The sequence below is a fragment of the Triturus cristatus genome, chromosome 12 (genome assembly GCF_964204655.1).
Source record: "Triturus cristatus chromosome 12, aTriCri1.1, whole genome shotgun sequence".
In the NCBI taxonomy this organism is placed as follows: domain Eukaryota; kingdom Metazoa; phylum Chordata; class Amphibia; order Caudata; family Salamandridae; genus Triturus; species Triturus cristatus.
In genome coordinates, this window is record NC_140595.1 from 799,356,775 (window position 1) to 799,377,337 (window position 20,563).

At 44.7% G+C, this 20,563-nt stretch overlaps 1 protein-coding gene across 2 annotated transcripts in view; it reads right to left on the reverse strand.

Annotated features, from left to right (window-relative positions):
* Positions 1–20,563, reverse strand: part of LOC146782882 (chloride channel protein ClC-Kb-like) — a 260,608-nt gene that overhangs the window by 102,171 nt on the left and 137,874 nt on the right. For both annotated transcript variants that reach the window (XM_085637370.1, XM_085637369.1), the window contains exons 9-11: positions 14,331–14,432; positions 12,567–12,651; positions 3,031–3,210 (exon numbers count right to left, since the gene is read on the reverse strand). In XM_085637370.1, coding sequence (XP_085493496.1) covers positions 3,031–3,210; positions 12,567–12,651; positions 14,331–14,432 — 367 coding nt within the window. The remainder of the gene's footprint in view (positions 1–3,030; positions 3,211–12,566; positions 12,652–14,330; positions 14,433–20,563) is intronic.

A 20,563-nucleotide genomic window follows, 5' to 3' on the forward strand; every position in this document is an offset into this window, starting at 1 on the left:
CTGTCACCAATTTTGTTGCCCATCATAGTGGTTTCTCCTGCCTTACAAAGTCCATCAAGGCCTTTTGGATTGTATGGAACATTGTGTTATCAATTCTGATTGGGAGTGCACTGAACACGTACAGTAGTCAAGGTATCGCTGACATTTTGACCCCCGCTTTCCTACACAACAAAAGGTATACAGGCGTTTCCATTTGAGATCTGTCCTGCTGGCCTTTAACTTAGGGGTTTAAGTGGATTCCTTCAACTTGCTAACTCAGGGTTTTATGTATATACCTAAGTAATTGAGTTTCTTTTACACTCTCTTGAAAAGAGTGACAGTTGACAAACTCTGTTTAGTTACCCTGTTCAGCCCTGTCAGCAGCAACTCCGAGTTGTCCATATATATTAGATATTCAAAGACCTCTCCAAACTTCCGATGTAAGCTCAGCAGGTGAACTGCCCCAAGTGGCTCCATCATGTATGTTAAGACATCATCTCCAAAGAGTGACATCTTAAGTTTGTACCACAAAACTAATGTCGCTTATTCCTGCTGCTGTTCTCGTGACTATTGCTAGTGGTTCTATGGCATACTTGAGTAAGAGGGAGTACATCGGGTGTCCTTGGGGTCATGTAATGTTTGGACTTGAACCTCATTGAGTCACCCCTCTTTAGGTGTGTTTTCTGTAGGAGAACTACTTCTGCCTTTCATTCCTCTAGTCCTCAGCACACTCTTTCCCTTTTTGCCTGGGAATTTATTCCCCAAACATTATATACAAAGCTTGAATTTCCTATGTCCATGTTGCTTTCCTCCTGTTTCCTGACCCAAACCTAGTTTGTGTGTGGTTTGTCTGTGTTCCTAATTCTACCCACTCCACTAGAAACCCTATCTCCACAACGTGCCTGAAACATGAAGCATCTTAAGTTCGACAGCTTTCCATACAAACCAAATGAAAGCTTACTTCAATGAGGATGAAAGCCATAGGCTCTGGCAATGTCCACCTCAATGTCTGGGAAGGTACAGTTAGGCCCTCATCTCATAACAGTTTGTTACAATGTGCCCTGAAGGAATATGTTCTCTCAGCATACTTACATTTTTGTTGTTCAATTGTCCCTGCCTTGTCTGTTGGCCTGTGCCTGTTAGTTATGAAGACTATAACACCACATCTTTTCATCTGTACTTTCCTTGATGGTGACCTCGTTTATGCTGTTCTATTCTATTCTATTCTATTCTATTCTATAATGATTTATAAAGCGCATGGCTACCACACTGGGGCTTCCCAAACAGATGGAGCATAGGAATGGAAAATAAAAATAGCCATGTTTTGAACAGACTTCTTAACTTCTCGAATGAGGTACATACATGAAGCTTTAGGCGGAAAGAGCTCCACAATTTGGATCCCAAAAAGGCAAAGGAACACGCTCCTTGCCTCGCTTGTTTCACTCGGGGAATCGCAGCAACATTTTGACTACCTGAGTGTAGAGTAGAGTTAGAGGTGCATGGAACCACATCCTGTCTTAATGCTGTCACCTCTTCATGAGATTCACTTTCAGGTCTTCTTTCCATTTCCTCCTTAGATCTCTTATTTTGGTCAGGCTAGGTTCCATTTATGCAGCGCCCTTTTGATGTCTTTAGCATTTAGTGACATTTACTATGCAAGACAACTCTCTTCAGTACAGGGAATCCAAAGAGAGCTGAGTTCTCTCACGCTCTTATCCTCTTTTTGCTTCATGGTGTTACCGCTCTTTGCTGGACTGCCCTCACACCATGGTTCATAACCCAGGCTTTACTTTTGACCTCTACATGTGGTAAGCTCAACACACCAGGGGATTTGGTGCCTCCTCCCCATGTCTATCATATCTTTCTCACAATGCATTTTCTCCTCTTCAGATGTTTTCTGTCCTTGGTGGTGTTATGCGTTCCCTATGGCATGAACTAGCCACCATCTTCACCTACCCAAAGTTCCTCAGTTTTCTTCCAGATGCTGATATTTCCCTCACGGGTGTCTTGATGTCCCCTGCTGCTGTGTGCTAAATTTTCTATTAAGCCATCTTCAACTCTTTCTGCTAATGCTCCCAGGCACCGCCGCACCAGAGCGCCTCTCCTCGATTGCCACCCAATGTGCCACTACCGCACACTGGCCTGCAGCACTCCCAATCCACGACCTGCTTTTATCTGCCAGTGTTTGCTTGTGCCACACAGTGTCCGAGCACCACCATGCGTACATACCTCTGCTGTGATAGCTTTCACTGCTGTTTGATGTCTCCGGCTTCAGGTGCTGTCAGTCCGGAGTGGTCGCCTAGCCTTCGGTGCCATCTTGTGCTGGCCTGTATCAGAGTGCTGGATTTTACAATTCGTTGCTGGGCCCAGAGTGGCCAAGGTCCTGTCCTTTCACGGGAGCCTGAGTGAGATGCAACCACCATCTTGGTTGCTCGACACGGATCTTCTTACATGAATATTTTATGTAAATAAGGTGAGTTACATGATCATTGTTCCATGCCCTCTTACAGTCTATTTAGGGAGTTTGGAATGTCGGCATCTTCGTCCGCTTGCCATTTGTTATTTGGATGTCGGAAATTCATTAAGAAGCTTGCCACTGGGCCTGATCAAGGAACTAAGTCCAAGATGTTGTCCCCTCAATCCAGAGCGTACCTTAACTTTCTGGATTTTATACTGTGGGAATGTGGGAACCCTGACCAGCATGTGAAACTAATAAACATTTTGAAGGGAATGCAATGTACTGCCTCTGCCTCTAAATGTGTGGATAAATCATATTTTCTTCATGGTCAAGGACCACTCCTGATTCCACACCTAAATGCTCCCCTGATACAGTGCTGTGCAGCATTTCTATGCACAGTGGAGTTGAGGGTGCTAAAATAAATATTCCATGGAAGGAAGGCATAGTTTGGTTAAAGATGAGAACGTATTACTGAGAATCAGTGGCCGGGAGAGAGTGAGCCACTACCTTTGTGGGTGTTTGCCACTGATGCACTCAGGAAGCCCAATAAAGCATGTTGTAACATCTACTGCTATCAGCAGTGTCGCACCTACCTTGAGGACGACAAAGAAGGTCAACATCTCCAGGCTGGAGAGGCCTGGATGGGTCCACTGCAGCCAGGTATCGTTGTATGTAGGGTTGGGAGGTTGCCTGGTGCTGTTTGTCACCGATAGCTCTTCAATACCCCAGGTCACGTTGTTGAAAAATGTCTCCAAATGCTCCTTCATGGAAAGCTAAGAGTAGGAAAAGAGAGAGTCACATCCCCACGCGAAGCAGAGAAGAACATATTGCTGCCCATTGCGGTGAAAGACAATGTTCATGTAATGCTAATTGTCCATCATGGGTCTCATCATTAAACTAACAAATGTTGAATAGCACCATCCATTTGTGGGTTTCAGAAGCACTTTTATAAAGAGAAACTTCCCTTTCTCAAAAATACTCTTATTTTAGTTATGTATGGGTCTAGCTATCAGGGAAGAGGTGTGGCGCCGTGGCCAGGGCGACTGACTCCGGAATCTGGGGCTCACGGTTCGATCCCCGGAGCCGGCGTCAGATCAGCGCAGCACCATGTGACTCTGGGCAATAGCTTGCTTAATCTTCCCTACGGCCCCCAGCGCCTAGAGACCCTTACGGGTGATTGTCCGCGCTTCACAAATGTGGATTATTAGAGCCTTCACTGGATTTCGTTTTTCGTCCGCACCCCCTCCCAAATTACGATTAGGAATAGAAACTATGCTCCAATCTAAACACTAGAGCTAAAGTGCTCCTTACACGTTGCCCCTTTGTCATCAGACCGCCAGGGAGTGAGGGAGAACAGGGCAAGGCTCACTCAGGGGTGTGGGGTGGGTTGGAAACTCAGGACTCCATTACACCTGCCAGCATTTTCACTCTTAAATAGAAAATACTTTAATTTACACACAATTAAGTACTGACTACAAATGTACACAATAAAAACCAGGGGGCATATCTACAAGGCGGCGATATAAAATTTTTGCCACTTTTGCGGCCGTTTTCGGCCGAAAAGCAGCGATAATTTTATCGCCTAATTAGCAAGGCCACGCTATCGCGTGAAACCTTGCCTTGCGCCTGAATTTCTAACACCCATCTTTGCATCTCTAATGAGATGCAAAGTGGGCGTTCCTCCCCAGGAAAATGGGAGCAGCATAGCGACAAGAAAAGTAGCGATAACCTCTGTTATCGCTACTTTCCTTACGCCTGCTTTGAAACTGACTTAGCCATGATATCCTATGGAAGGTGGATATCATGGCTAAGTAGGTGAGGCCCTATCAGCAAGCTATCGCCAAACTTTGTGGGACTATCGCTGGGTTTCCAGCGATAATCTCACGTTTGGCAGTTAGCGCTAGAATTTTTATCGCTTTTGAGATAAGCGTTGCTATTAGCACGCTATCTCAGCGATAAAAATTCACGCTAGCCGGTGATAATTATCCTAGCGCTAAGTACGCTTAGCGATAATTATCGCCGGTTGTTGCTGATATGCCCCCAGGTCTCTGTAGCCTCTCTTAAGTTCGAGACCGGTGTAAGTAGGTCATTGCTAATGTAAAGCCCTGTAAATTGCCCGCGTTGTTTTGTCAGAGTTCACAGTGTAAAACCCCTGACGAGAACCCTCGAGATTACTTAGTGCTGGCAGGCATTCACCATATATTCTACTTTTTAAAGTTGGAAAAAGATGAAAAGTCTTCATTTTCTGATGTGCCAGAAGTTGAAAATGGTCATACATATTAAGAGGGAGAGTCTGTGTCATTAAGAAGGGAGACATGCAGCCCATGCGATTTTTAGAAGATTAATACATATCATGACTGCTGGTCTGGTCATACAATATAAGCAGAAGATGATGTCAAGCCTAAGAGCTCTATCAGATGACCACAGAATGGCTTATATTGGCCACATGTATGTGCCTGAATGCAATAGAGTTCTGTGCTCCTCCGTTTGGCTGCTGTTCCTACAGGTGGTCATGGTAAGCCAAAACACAGAGAAACATTGATTGAACAATTTGTGCATGAATGGAAACCATTTTCAGTTCTAACCCAACTGCTTCTATTGCTTTCCCCTGGTGTAAATTTAAGAGACTACACCATTGGAGGGCCTCCACATTAGTTTAACGGGGCATAGAAAACCTTGTATCTTTGCTTTCTGTACTCTAATGCGGACACCGCCTCTTCTCTGAAATCTATGCAAGCTCGCTAAAGACAATGCGCTCAATTTTTCACAGGAGTAAGTTTTTAAGAAAGGCGTCCATGATAACTTCAGATTGAAGACTATGTCATGATATATATTCCAACATTGCTTTAAGTTATTGAAAAACCAACAAGGTCCGAAGCACCCTTATATCTTTGATACACCAAAGGTTAATGTTAGCAGTATTCATTCCTAGCTGAGTTCCTTTCACATAGATACAAAGGTCTTGAAGTCCAAAGGCTGAGTGGTCCACCAGTAAAAGATCATTCGCATAAAACAGGGCTTGTCTTCTTGTCGACCCATGTCATGGTGGACTGGTAATTATTGATATCAAATAGGAAAGGATATTGTTTGTAAAGTCAGTAAATCGATAAGGAACTTAACACATCTGGGTCTTACTCCAGAATGAATATTAATCTGATAGTGATCATTCACGCGCCACACGATTAACAATTTAGTCCACAGTCTGTCTCTTTGTAAATGGTCATAAGCTTCGGAAAAATCTATAGAAACTCGGCACAGTGGCGGGTGACCTCTTTATGTGACACACTATAGGTAAGGAGGCTGGTATAGCCGATGGGAATCTCTCTCCTCCTTCGCGATGCCTAGATTCGAGCAGCAATAAGCTGTAGACGTTTATTAGGATTGAACCCCATAAGCTCTGCAGAAGAAAACAACATCCTAAACGAGGCAGACCCAGACGGTCTTGTGCCCACACCAACATCTGACAAATTCATGGGAAGCTATGAATTGGCAGAGTTTATTAGGAAGATACAACTGAAAGCACACTTTTCTGAACAGGAGGATGATATAAAAGAACACTGGGCTGTGTAAAAGGTCCACATTAGTCCCGACTCTTCAAACCATTCCAGAAATCATAGCCTTTGACCAGGCAGTGATAAAGGACAAAGACGCCCTGGACATCAACAACATATAAAGCTTCATCAACATCACCAATAAGGAACTTGAGTCTCTGAGGAAGCTTAAACGGAATGACATAATCATCATAAACCCCTTCGATAAAGGTGGGGAAACCAATAGTGCAGGCCACCTCTACCTACCTTAGAGATACTAAGGGATTACAACTTCTGAAGGACTTGCCTTTCAGTCCCCAAGTAGAACTCCCTGTGGGGTTTGAGAACGAGGCTGAGTATGAGCAAACGCGGGAAGTAAGACCCTGAGCATCACAGAAGAACTATTATGTTCCCGGAACTGGGAATATATATCACCTCCTCATTTTATCATTGAATTAATGTGACTGGCCCTCACACGCAATTATTTCCAGGTTGAGGACACCTTATACCTCCAAACACATAGTACTTTGATGGGTACTATCTTTATTCCCAGAGTGCTGAGTCTTTATGTACATATACTTGAGGAAGAACACATCTTTACTAACTCCAACCTTTTCAGAGACCAGATATGTGTGTGGAAAACATATATTGATGACTTCCTGATTATTTGAAATGGAAAAATAGACATTGCTCTTAAACTCATCCAGTGGCTAAATACTTAAATCCCTGTTCTGAAATGTACTCATTCACCGAAAAATTCAGACTTGACATTTTTGGATCTACGCATCACTCTTCATGCAGGTACATTAAGCATGGGCGTTTTTAGTAAACCTACAGACAGAATCATCTGTTGCTATTTGACAATTTACACCAAAGATGCCCAGAGAGAATGTACCCTTTGGTCAATTTCTTACACTCTGGGGAAACTCTCCCAAATGAGAGGACTTTGAGAAACATGCAGATACATGAACAAGGAAGATCTAAAATAGGGATTATCAACAGGGGCTCATAAAAGGGGCACAAACAAGAGATTCCAATAAAAACCGAGATGCCTTACTTTAGAACCATATAAAACTGGAACTGGACAGACTTACTTGTGTTACCACGTAAACTACACTGACTCATTTCGTCAAATACACTGTCAATAAATGCTGGCATATCCTAAACTCTGTCAGTTATTCCTAGAAAAACCCATGTTTTTAGTTCGCAGAGAACTCTGTAGCCACTTGGTACACGCCATACCCAAAAGAGTGCCCACTGCAAACAGTCTTCCACCTCATGGGATTTACCACCACTAACAGCAGCGTCCCCTGAGGCAAGTGCGGTACACGCTATCTTTCTACACCAACCAAAACCAGTGACTTTGGCATGGGGACCCTGTGGAGACGTATGGAACTCAAGTACTGTAATACACATGATCACCTGTCCATGGAGGCTCAAGTATATCGGAATGACCACCAAGGGTCGCGCACGTATCTGTGAACACAAAAGCACTATCAGATGTAAAAAACTATCAACTAGAACGACTAACCATTCTTTGGAAGCAGGAAACACTGAGGATGGTTTTCACTGGGTCATTACAGAACAACTCTCTCGTAACACACCTGACCTTCTGAGTCGGTTACCGGACAGAGGACAGCGATGTGAAACCCGCTCGGGCACTCACATATCAGGGATGAATAATGAGGCCCCTCTTTGCAGAATGTAACTCTGTCTCATTCTGGATATTTGCTTCTTACATTCTGTGACATCCTGTGAACATCTGGGTCCCTTCTTTCAGCCATATGTTTCACCAGGTCCCCACAATTTTACAATAATCAGCGGCTTACAACTTAGTATATGATGGGTAATTCTTCTACACAGAGTTTGGGAGCGTGAATGTGCTTCATCTTTGTTTCAGCACCCAGCCATAAAAAGCCAACATTTTTACTGTGAAACACTGCTCTTAACGACAATTGTAGGACAGGAGCAGGCTGCCTTCTTCTACAAATACGACTGTATTCTGTACTTTTGAGTATAATGCCAGTACTTTTACAGAGAAATAAAATTTTGATGATAAACCGAGAATAGTTAGAAGCACTCGACACTGAATAGCGGAGGTATTTCCTGTGCTTTCGATGTATAGGGATGTGGAAATATGCATCTTGAAGATCCAGAGAGTTTAGGTAATCTCCCCCCTGGGTCATCAGGAGTACTTCTTGGAGCATAATTATGCAAAGACTGCTTTTTCATGAACTTCTTCAGACCTCTGTAGTCTAGAATCGGTCTCAATGGTCCTCTTTTCTTCTCTATCAAAGAGAATCTGGAATAAAATCTCTGTTTTTCTGGGATTTTAGGACCATCTCTATCGCTCTCTTGAGGAGCATAATTTCCTTTCGTAGCACTCTCAAGCGAAGGCGATTTTCCTTCTTGCGCGGGCAGACAGGTGGTTTCTATACAAATTCCAATGTATGTCCTAAGTGTACTATCTGCAGTCTGATGTTATGGACTCCCATGAGGGGGCAAAGGGTACATTTTGCCCCTCACGTCCTGAGATTGGGTTGTTAGGTGGGCAGCTACGGAGAATCAAGTTCTCTTCTGGTGCTGTTGGAGAGCGACCGAGAGGTGTTCCTTTTCTGTCCGTGCGCTCTGCCTTACCCTTGTCTTTGGTTTCGGTTAGGTGTATAACCCTGGTCATATTTGGTTTGTCATGGGGGTTAAATGATTGGTGCCTGAAAAGTTTCTGCATTGGGACATCAATACTGCAGTACTCCTATGGATTTTGCCCGCCTTGTCTGTCCTAATGTTTTGTAGGGCATCGTCCACATTGTTTCCAAACAGAGTGAATCCGTCAAATGATGTATTGAGGATCTTTGCTTGGACCTCTGGATGGAAAGCTGTAGATCTCAGCCATCCCTTCCTTCTCAAAACAGCTGCACCTGCCAGCTGGCAGAATCCTGCATAGGACATGTCGATTGAGGCCTCAATGATAGCTGCAGATGTTGTTACTCCTTCTATGACAATTGCCTTTGCAGTTTCTTTTTGTCGTCCGGGATGAGGTGAAGTAGTGGCAGGATGTTATGCCACATCTGGCGATTGTAATGGCCTAATAATGCTCGCCACCTTTGAACTAATCCTGCAGTCCAAGTTATCCATCCATTGGCTGTCTATGTCCAGAGGTCCTGATGATGGCGTGATCTGGTTCATTGATCTGCGTTGGGCCACTGATGTTATGACAGAGTCTGGTTTTGGATGACACATACAGCAGACAGAGGAAAAATCTGGGGCCCTGTACTTTTTCTCCAGTCGTGGTGTCACTGCTGGAACCATAGCTAGGGTTTTCATCAATCCCATGCCTACTGCCCAGACCAAGTCCAGTTTGGGTATGGAGTGTGTGGTCTTGCACGGCTGTTCTTTAAAGTCACAAAGAAAGTATTGCTGCTTCACTTATGTCTTTGGTAAATTGTATATTTGGCAGCTCTCTACATCAATGCTCGAAACCGGGCTATGTTGTCCAGGGGTTGAATCTGCTTGGGTCGGTGATTTGTACCCCTGTTTGGGTATGATTTAACTCATTCATCATTATCTCTGCCATCTCCCTGTGGGAGTTTAACTTCTTCAGCTTTCAAATCCAAATACATAGAATCTGATGAGACTTCACCCCCATGTCCCTAGGACTTGAAGACAGAAATGCATTAGACACCTACAAGACTTCTGGGTCTCTACCGTAATGAGGAGGACCATATGAGCGAAGAAGGTTGTCAGCTAAGAAGGTCACTCAGGGGTGTTACAAAGGCCCCCGCAGCCAGCATAGTGCGGGGGCCCCCAGGCTTACCCATCACTGGAGGGGGCCCCATCAGCCTCTACTGATGGTAGTGTGAGGTGCCCCTTCATCATAATTTGCAGGGGAGCCCACTAACATTTTCTTACGCCACTGAGGACAGTGGCTATTAATCATACCCCGATAAGTTTCCTTTTCATCTAGGTCTTCCTCAAACTCAGGGAGATACTGCACATCCAGTTGTGTAGGACTGTAGGCAGTCTCAGCGGTGTCTTGGTCGCTGAGATCTGCCTCAAGTTCAGATTCCAGAATCCGGATGGGCAAGTTTGTTGTCACCTTGATGGTAAAAAAAGTGGCTGTAGGAAAGCCCATAGTGGATGAAGTTGTTGTCGACAGCATCCCGTTGACATGCTATTTTGATGGTGTTGTAGATGGCATTGTCATCCACAGCAGCAGGAAGGTCATCTTTGGAGTGGTTGTCAAAGGTGTAATCGTCAACTATGGTATCGCCATCAATGGTGCTGTCATTGTTGACGGCATCATTGTCGACCATGAGCTCTTCACAGTCATCGAAGCGGCTTGTCCCATGGGTAACAATGGGAATGCAACTAATGACAATGGTCTTGTCATCACTGATAAGGCTGACTTAAAAGTCACCAGTGATGTCCCCAGGAGAGCCAGGACATCATCAGAATTTGGATTTCCATGCTCTTTTTTTTCCAGAGGTTGGTGTTCGTCCTTCCTGAACTGTTTTTCAGAGGAAACTCCGTTTTTTTCTTGTGAGGAGGTGGCTGCAGGTGCTTTAGAGAACAAATACAGATCTGGAAACTCAACATGTTTACTTTTTTTGCGATGTCTTCATGGAAATACTTGCTGAAGCACTTTTTACAGTATCATCCCCAGATGAGGGGGCATCCTTCTTTAAAGGGTATTTATCTTCTTCTCCAAGACAAATAGTGTAAGCCTTCTCTTCCCATTCTTCCGAGTCTTACGAGGAAATGTCCTACAAATGTCACAGTGTGAAGGCTTGTGCTTTGGATAAAGGCAACACATGCATTGTTCATTTGGCCATCAGTAAAGATCTTTTTGTGCACAGGTAGAGCAGGATTTGAAAATAGATTTTTTTTCTCTGTCAATCATGATGACAATTGGTGAGAGAGGAAAGGTCTCCCTGGCCCAGAAACCTGAGATTATTCCGAAAGGATTTATCCTAAAAACAAGTTACAATTGTCTGAACATTGAAGGTAGCACAGGTTGAGTCCTAGGGTTGACCAGAAAAGGTAGCAGAAGAGGTAGGAGCAAACCTGTACTTGGGGACTCTCTCACACATCATTTGTAGTAAACATCTATGCTATGGTGGCCTCTACAGGCAGTAAGAGAGCTATCAATTCTACCTCATTGACTGAAGTTAGGTTTATTTCAAATGATGTGGATGTGCTACTAAACATACACAATTTCTGAGGAGTTTGGCCATTTTAACACTGTTTACTACTATTCAAGATTACCAGGGATTCCCAGCCTGATGACGGGGAATGATTTTAAGCCTGTGAAAGAACCAGTGCTGGAGAAAGTGTGCTCTATCTATACTTAGAGTAGACTGTTGTGGGCTTTGGGTCAGCCACTTGCTCCTGACTGGGCGGCTTTTTGCCTATCTCATTTTCCTGCTTCTTATTTGCTGACCTTCCTCCCTGTTCTTTGCTTTTCCTGCCTCTGGAGCATTTCTTCTTTTCGAGCTTGTGTCTTTCACTGCTTGCACTCAGGGATCTACATTTTTTCGTCTTCTTCTAGCACTCAATGCAAGTGCGTGTGCTTTCTTGCTCTCTCCTCATGTGGTCCTTTCTCTCTTCATTTTCCCTCTCACACTCTCCGTGTTGTTCTCCACCTCTTCCAGCTATTCATTGTTGCTTCTTGTAGCGTATACAACAATAAAAAAGAGCCCAAGGGCCCACTCCTGAGTTGATCCTACAGCTTCCCTGCTACCTCAGCCACTGGACAGCATTGACTTCCTCCCCATAGCTCACCTGCTTCTCGATGGCTCCCCTGTCCCTCACAGGTACATTCTTTTTAAACATAAGAATGGTTTGAGGGCCCCGCAGCTCCAATGGCTGCAGGCCTGCTCCTTTCTTAACGCATGCCTTCCTGCATACTTTCTTCATTTCCGTATTTATCAATCCATAATAGGTGCCCTTTATCTCTGAACGGAAAATAAAATGGCGACTGCCTCATGCCGCATGCGCACTCACGTGGGATGGCATGTGCGTTCATACACATAACCATGTTTTTAATTTAATTTTATTTTTTTGGGCCAATGTTGCTCAGCATCAGCAAATAAGCATTTTTTCTTTTTACCGACAATCCACCATCAGCAAAAAACATTAGCAAAGCCAACAGCTCTACATTGCGTTTAAAAGGCGCGACCCATTGGGTTTGTCAATGCTTGTTTAGTATTGCTGCCTTTCTGCACCCATCCTATTTCATGCCTTTCGACCTGGTTTTTTAGTTTTAATAACGTCAACCAGAAATAATATTTTAGCTTCAATTTTCCTTTTGTTTCCATTGCTTTTTCTACTTGACTTAAAAAATGAAAATAATAATAAAAGTAGTTAACGGTGCTTACTGCAAAGGCATGCCTGTATACATTGTTTTAGAGCCTCTTGCCTGGAGATGAGATATAGTTGTAATGGTTGTGGGAAACAATGTTGATTCCACGATAGAAACAATACATTTTAGGCAGCTGCAACTCATGAAGTGGAGATCAAAGAATTGCAGGAAATGTGGAGACATTTTGAGCACAGGTAAAAATTGAATAAAATGGACAAAGAACGTGGTCTCTGCTTACCCGAGATGCGATGTACTGCCCAAGGCCGTGTGGGAAGGTGATACTGGACAGAACGAGTGCAACAAAGCCAGCGTACAAGATTTTGCTGTGGATACAAACACCAACACACGTGAGTTCCTCTCTGTGGATAGAAACCTCGGACACATTTGAGATCATTTCGATTTCCGTTGTCAGGACAGATCTGTATCACTTTTACTGACCTCTTCAGCACCAAACCCAGGGAGTCTACCCAGCGCCTGAATTCACGAGGCCCCACATGGAGGTAAAATCACTGGGGTTGGGAGAAGATATCCAAGGCATGGCCCTCACATCAGTGGAAACATTAGAAATATTCGGAAACATTATGAGACAAACGAGCACAGTCAAGGGGATCGGTTTATGGGGTCAGGTTTCCTGGAGGGAAGTTCCAGAGGGACTGACCCAGCACACAGGAGGCCCATCCTTTCAGAGATTTGACAGAAGCGATTATTTGTATAATAACGATAAAAGCTTGTAGAATAAAAAAAAGATACTATGCTAAGAATGTGGATGTATAAATATGCATGTAAGGCACACACGTCGAAAGAAAGACATACATGACATCATATGACACAGAGGGATGGGCGGCACCATGGACAGATGACAGCTGCCTGTGTCTGCATGGTTGCGGATTACTGGCAGTATCTTATGGGGGAACCCTTAGCCCACCTTCCAATGCAGGCTTTGTCGTATAAACAGAACACTGAATCTGTCACCCCTTAGATGATTGGCTGCTGGGGGTTCCAAGATATCTTTCTGCTCTTTTTAACTAGTATGTGCCAGACAGGACTCCCAGATCCTCTTCAGGTAGAAAAGTGACCATCCTCCGGTTTCGCAAAGTTAGATGGGTAGGCCGGTCTATCTCCATGGCTGCTGCCAGGTTATGGAACACTTTGCCTGTTCACATTGCTAAGCTTGACATATTTATCAAGTTCAAAAAATCTTTGAAAAACTGGCAATTTTAATCTTAATTCTTCATGCACTGTTGCTGTTGGTGGGCTTTGCCTCTTCAGTCTAGCGCCTAGATAACCGTGGGTTCAACATGCTCTATAAATGCAAATTTCACTTCACTATAGATTTTAGTAATCCACAAGGATGCAAAAGACTGAAAAAATATATTTGAGAAAATTATTATTTTTTAAAATATGGCGCACTCTCCCCGTTCTTCAACTATAGACTATTAACAAGCATCTGCAAAGCAATAGGTCACTCATTTACACAAGTTTGAGCTATTGGCATTGTAAATGACAATGCCTTTTATTTATGTGTTGGTTTTTAAAACATAAATAAAATGCCGATAGCTTAGAATCTCGCAAATGCGAGACCTATTGCATTCCAAATGCTTGAAGGCATCGCTGAGCTGCCCCCTTCTGTCTCCCATGGCCCCCGAAGAGCTCCCTGTTTTCTACGAGTTAAATAAACAAGCTGATGATCACAGCTGCGCACGAGAGACCCTTCTGCAGCAACTCATTAAAGAAAATAGTGCTTACAGACTAAAGAAGACGTACAGTGTAACAACCAAAGTAAAAGGGCCAGTCCTCATGGGAGGTTACAAATGAAGAAAAGGCGGTACTAAGGAGGGACTAACAAGCCTAATAACAAATCAGAAGCTAGTATTTATGAAGGACAATGACACAAGCCAATACAGCATGGTTCCAGGCTCTACCTAAAAAATGAACACAGAGATGTCCAACATAACAACAATACCACAGTTGCTCAACAGGAGAAAAAAGCGAACAGACTCACTTGTTGGTCAGAAACTTCTTAATGGATGCGGTGTTCTCCAGGAAGAGCAGCAGGTTGCGGTGGCAGAAAAGGTATGCGCAGCACAGGCAGCCGCAGACCACTCTGTAAAAAGGGAAGACAAATATAGCTGGTCAGAGGACACACTAGCCTGTGTTGATCATGCTGCACGTGGCCTAGGTGAGCTTGACCGGAAGTGTCCTCGCCATTTATATGTCTGCTTCTCCCGGAAGTAGCATCATTTCTATGCTTCCCCTGAAAAGTGGAGGGGAGGCATAGAAATACCCCAACTATTGTGTGGCAGGATGATTTTCTATTTTAATTCTAGTGTTCAAATATGTGGGGAAAGCATTTTTTGGGGGTCTTTGCCCCAGCTCGACAGGCAGAAAGACTAGAAACATATATAGGCATGTTAGGGCTCATGCGTCCGCCCGCTCAGTAACGATGGCAGGTAGCGTCACTTAGGGGACCGAGCCACTGTTCACAAACAGTGTTCAGTAAGGCATTTGTGCACCACCACTCTATACTTAATCTCTTAATCTCTTGACGCCCGGCAGTTGGCTGAAGCCGACTACACCTGTGCAAAAGAAAATGGACTACAAGGTGATTGCAGTAACAAGGTGGCTGCAGAATATCAAGAAGGGCCCAAGGCAAGAGTTTGAAGATGCAGAATCATCTCCGTAGAGCTTGGAATCGACGCTCAGTAGTTGTGGCAAGTGGATGAAGATGCTGGCAGGGAAATAAACCAAGAATGTCCAATAAAAGAAATCCAAGCATCCAGAGTCCCCTTCTAGAGTCCATACTGAAGGCAATCACAAGGTATCAGAGCCAGGCCTCCTTTCTAGAATGTTACTATTCAAAGGCAGCAAAGCGCTTCAACGCTTCGTCAAGGGTAGTAAGTGCAATATAAATACCATTTACAATTACAGGGGTACAAGAGAAATAGCCCCCTCCTAAAGGCCCAATTCTTAAGGGAATTTCAGTAGTATTGAGAGAGGTGGTCCTTTTGGAACCGCAGCACTAACCACACAGCTTCGTCTTGCAGAAGCCCACATTACTCTATAGGTTTTGCAAGAGTCACCTGCAGAGGCCCAGCACACTAAAGAAGTGAGGGCCACATTTACCAAGGGCTTGCTTTGCCCTTGCGTCAGGCAAGGCAATGCCAGCCTGTAACTGGGATTTACTATGCCATGCAAAGCCACCTTGCATGGCTACGTGGTTTAGTAAATCCAACATAACGCAAGGCCGCGCATTTTTCTGCCTTGCGTTACCCTGCTGCAGGGTAGCATTCCATGGGTGGAGGGTGGACGTTCCTACGCATACAACCATGGATTCTGGCGCATTCCCAAATTTAAAAGGGACAGTAAACATGGGAATGAGTCAAAATGCTACGACTCTCAGACCCAGGCATAAAGAGGAGAAATATTTGTATTTCTCCTCATTACTTTCTTTTTTAGGTCAAAGCCTACCAGACAGTGCAGCTCTCTGGTTTGCCTTCAACATCTTGGTGACATTTGGAATGCTTCCTTGGGAATGTAATCCGCCCATTGCTTATCATTGGCTTTGTGGTTTGTAATTCACATTTGCTTGCTTTCTATTTGCTGTCTCAGTTTGTTCTAGGCTATCCAGCTTGAGTTTGTCCCTTCCATTGCCTGAACCTATTTACTGTATTCTTCCTCAAGTGCTCGATTTTTGTAAATAGGCCTTTAAATATTGTTCTTATCTTGTCACATTTGCTATGCATTCAAAGACAGAGGTCAATTGACAGGCTCTGCTTTCCAGGGAGCATGGTGTTTACTTTTCTTTCAGTGACTTCAAAAGTGAGAGGATTTATGTGACAATCATGCTGGCTAATGAGGGTGTGTTTGGGGAAGGCTGTACAGTGTTATTTTGTTTTCTAGAGCACAACATAAATTAAATATCTGTAAATGAACTGTGCAGATATTTCAGAATATATCAGAATCAGAAAAGCATAAATGAAGCACATTATTTGGTGTGGTGGAAACACATATTTTATTAGGATCAAAACTAATCAATACACTAGGTGATGACATTTCCACACATTATTGTTTTTGTGCTGTATACTTAGATCAGTAAAACTATATATCTGTGCAAATGTAATGGTCATTTCAATTGAGGATGTGTTGTCTGTAATGGCAGTTTGCTACCAAACCATGCATAGTTCACTTTACCTCACTACACTCTACTCTGTACAACTCCACACCACGGTAGTCTACTATACACCACTCAACACTATCCCACTCCACTCCATGCCTCTCCACACTGAGTCACTTCACTCTACTCTGCACCACTCCACTTTACGTCACTTCACTCTACATCACTCTACGCCTCTCTACTCTTGACCACTCTACTCTATTCCAATGCACTCTACCCCACAATACTTTACTATGCACCACTGCACTCTTTGCCACTGCACTCCACACCACTCCACTTTGCGCCACTCCACTCTATGCCACTCTATTCTTGAACACTGCACTCTGTGCCACTGCATTCTAGGCCAATGTGCCCTACTCTGTAACACACCACAATACACCAGTGCACTCAATGTCAATCCACTCTACGCCCCTCTAATCTTCTCTGCACTCTACACCACTGTACTCTAATGTGCACCACTCCACTCTACTCTGAAACAATCTACTCTACACGACTACACTCACTTGGCGCCACTGCACTCAGCGCCACTCCACTCGTGGCCAATCCACTCTACTGTGGGCCACTGCGCTCTACTCTGCAACATTGCACTCTACGCCAATGCACTCTACACCACTTTACTCAAAACCAACGCACACTTTGCCACTGCACTCTATGCCAATCTACTCTTCACCATTGCACTCTATGCCATTATTCTCTACTCTGCAATACTTTATGCCACTGCACTATATGCCGCTGCACTTTATGGTATTGTACTTTTTGTCACTGATCTCTACACCCCTTTGCATCACTCTACTCTATGCCACTCTACTCTGCACCACTCTACACCACTGCACGCCATGCCAATTCACTCTAGGCAACACACAGTCTAGTCTACAACCCTGCACTTTCTGCCACTGAACTCTATACCATTATACACTGCACTCTAATCTGCACCATTCTACTCTGTACCACTCTATTCAATGCCTCTTCACTCTAGGCCACTCTACTCTGCAACACTGCACTCTATGCCATTCTTCTCTGCACCACTGCACTCCATGCCACTGCACTCTACTCTGCACCATTCTACTGCGCTCTACATCAGTGCACTATACTCTACACCAATCCACTTTAGGCCACTCCAATCTAATCTGCACCACTGTACTCTACGCCACTGCACTTTTCTCCGAAAAAATCTATTCTACCTCACAGCACTCTATGCCACTCCATTCCACTTTGCACCATTCCAATCTATGGAACTCCACTCCACTGCAAACTACCCTGCACCACTCCACTCAACAGCACTTTATTCTACGCAGCTGCACTCTACGCCAGTGCTCTCAACGCCAATGCACGCTACACCACTGGCCTGTAAACCACTATATTTTGCAACACTCTATTCTATGCCACTGCAATCTATGCCATTCCACTCTACACCATTGCGCCCCACGTCACTTTACTATGCACTACTCTACACCACTGCACTCTACACCAATGCACTGTATACCACTCTAAAATGCTCTACTCTGCAACACTGAACTCTCCGTCACCAAACTCTATGCCACTCTACCCTCTACCACTCTACTCTGTGCCCCTGCACTCTACTCTGCAACACTCTATGCCACTCTACTGCACTCTACCCAAATGCACTTTATGACACTACACTTCACACCACTCTATTCTACTGTGCATCACTGCACTCTATGACACTGCACTCTACACTACTCCAGTCTTGGCCACTCTACTCTACTCTGCACCACTCCACTCTACGCCACTCTACTCTGAACCACTGAACTCTACGCCAATACATTTAACATCACTTTACTCAAAACCAATGCTCTCTACGGCAACTACACTGCACCATCCCACTCTGCACTACCATACTCCACTCTGCAATACTCTATGCCTCTGCATACTACGCCACTGCACACTACGCCGTTCTACACCAATCCACTCTATGTCACTGCACTCTACGCCACTCTAGTCTACTTTGTATTCATGTACTCTACGGCACTGCACTCTGCACCACTCTAATCTGTACCACTTTACTCTGCACAACTCTAATCTGCACTGCTGTACTGTATGCCCCTGCACTCTTCGACACTCTGCTCTGCAAGACTGCACTCTCTGCCACTGAACTCAATGCCACTATACTCTGCACCACTTCACTCTATGCTAGTGCACGCTATGCCACTGCCTGCTACACCACTCTACACCATTACACTCTACATCACTCTACTCCACTCTACAACACTTTACTGCACTCTATGCCACTCTACAACACTTCTCCATTCTATGATGCTCTATGTAGCTCCCTCTATGCCACTTCATGCCGCTTTACTCCTCTCTATTCTACAACACACTATTCTCCACTCCACTCTATGCCACTCCACTCAATGAAACTCGATGCCACTCCACACCACTCTGCTCTACACCAATCCACTCAACAATAATCTACTCCACTCTATGCCATTACACTCTCCTATATTACTCCACTGTATGCCACTCCACTGTTTGACAATCTACTCTGCTCTATGCCACTCTACTGTACAACACTCTACTCCACTCTATGCAACACCCTCTATGCACTCCACTCTGCTCTTAACCTGTCCATGACACTCTACTTCACTCAACCCAATTCCGCTCTATGCCCCGCCACTCTACGACACTCTACTCCCTCCACGACACTCCACAACACTCTACAGGTCTGAATTTTTTTTAAAATATGTTTTTATTAGTTCCAAAACAAACAAACGTATTCAATCATGATCAGGATACAAAGGCGAACTGGTGCTCATTTATCAACAACATACTCTGGTCGCACCCAAGTACAAGTTACATAGCCATAGCCAACAGATACTGTGTACCATTCCTCGAAGTAATAGCACCAATTGACACCCAGATTGTTGAGAAGCAAACATATTAGTAATGGCCAGTTATCAATGAGATACATAAGAGCAGTACCTGAGCGGCACGCTGTAAGAATACCAAATGAACCTAACCCCCCACCCTCTTATCCCTCCCCCCTCCCCAGCGTGTCACACAGAGCAAAATTTATGATAACAGCAGGGTGTAGCACAAACAACCACAATAGAGATATGCTGCAGTGTTTACCAGGGAATTCTGTAGCGACAGAGGTAGATGTGATCAGGGATACAATAGGTACAGACAGCAAGGAATTGACTATACATTAGTCAGGGTGAAACAGCCAAGTCTCCAGCCGTGGGGTCTACATCCAGAGCAGCGTCCGGGGCTTTCAGTAAGGTTACTAGTGCTTCCCAAGCCCTCGTGGCCTTCAAAGCTTTCTCGCTATTCGCTCGGCTAGCAAGCTGTAATCTAACAGTGCCCTCACATTCCGCCCATTTAAGGAGGTCAGCTTTCCACCTCTGAACACTTGGGCCCCGCCTGGATTTCCAAAGTGCTGTAATGTCTCTTTTAGCCAAAAGAAGGCCCAAGTCCAAAAATGTACTAGTGATCTTGTTCTTGGATGTGTGGGGGAACCAGTGAAGCAGACAAGGGCCTATAGTGGGTTCTATCTCTCTCTCAGTAGTGTGGCACAATAGCGGAACTACCTCCTCCCAATACTTCCCAAGCTGGGGGCAGGCCCACATCATGTGGCGGAAATCCGCACCCTCCGTGTTGCATCACGGGCACAGCGCTGTATCCGTGCCAAAGTAAGTGTTAATTTTTTCTGGGGTGAGGTACAGCCTATGCAGTATAAAAAAAGTGCATTAGCTGGAAACAGGCATTTCGAGAGCTTGTCCACGCCCGTTTAACCAGCTCAGCCCACACCTTCTCGGGGATCTCTTCGTCTAAGTCCTCCTCCCACTTCTGCAGCAGCGCCAGCAACGGAGTCAGTGCCTCGTGCGCCATACGCCTATATAGGCAGGTGTCTGCATTAAAGGTTCCTGCCGCTAATACTACATACTGGCAAGCCATGGAGGGTTGCGGTTCAGACGACCCTTCTCTCCAATGCTTTGGATGGCCACGACAAGGGCCGAGTGGAGCAGAAAGTCCCGCGAGGCAGGTCGTATCTGTCCTGAAATGCATTGAAGGGAAGCAGGGTGCTATCCTCATATAGGTCC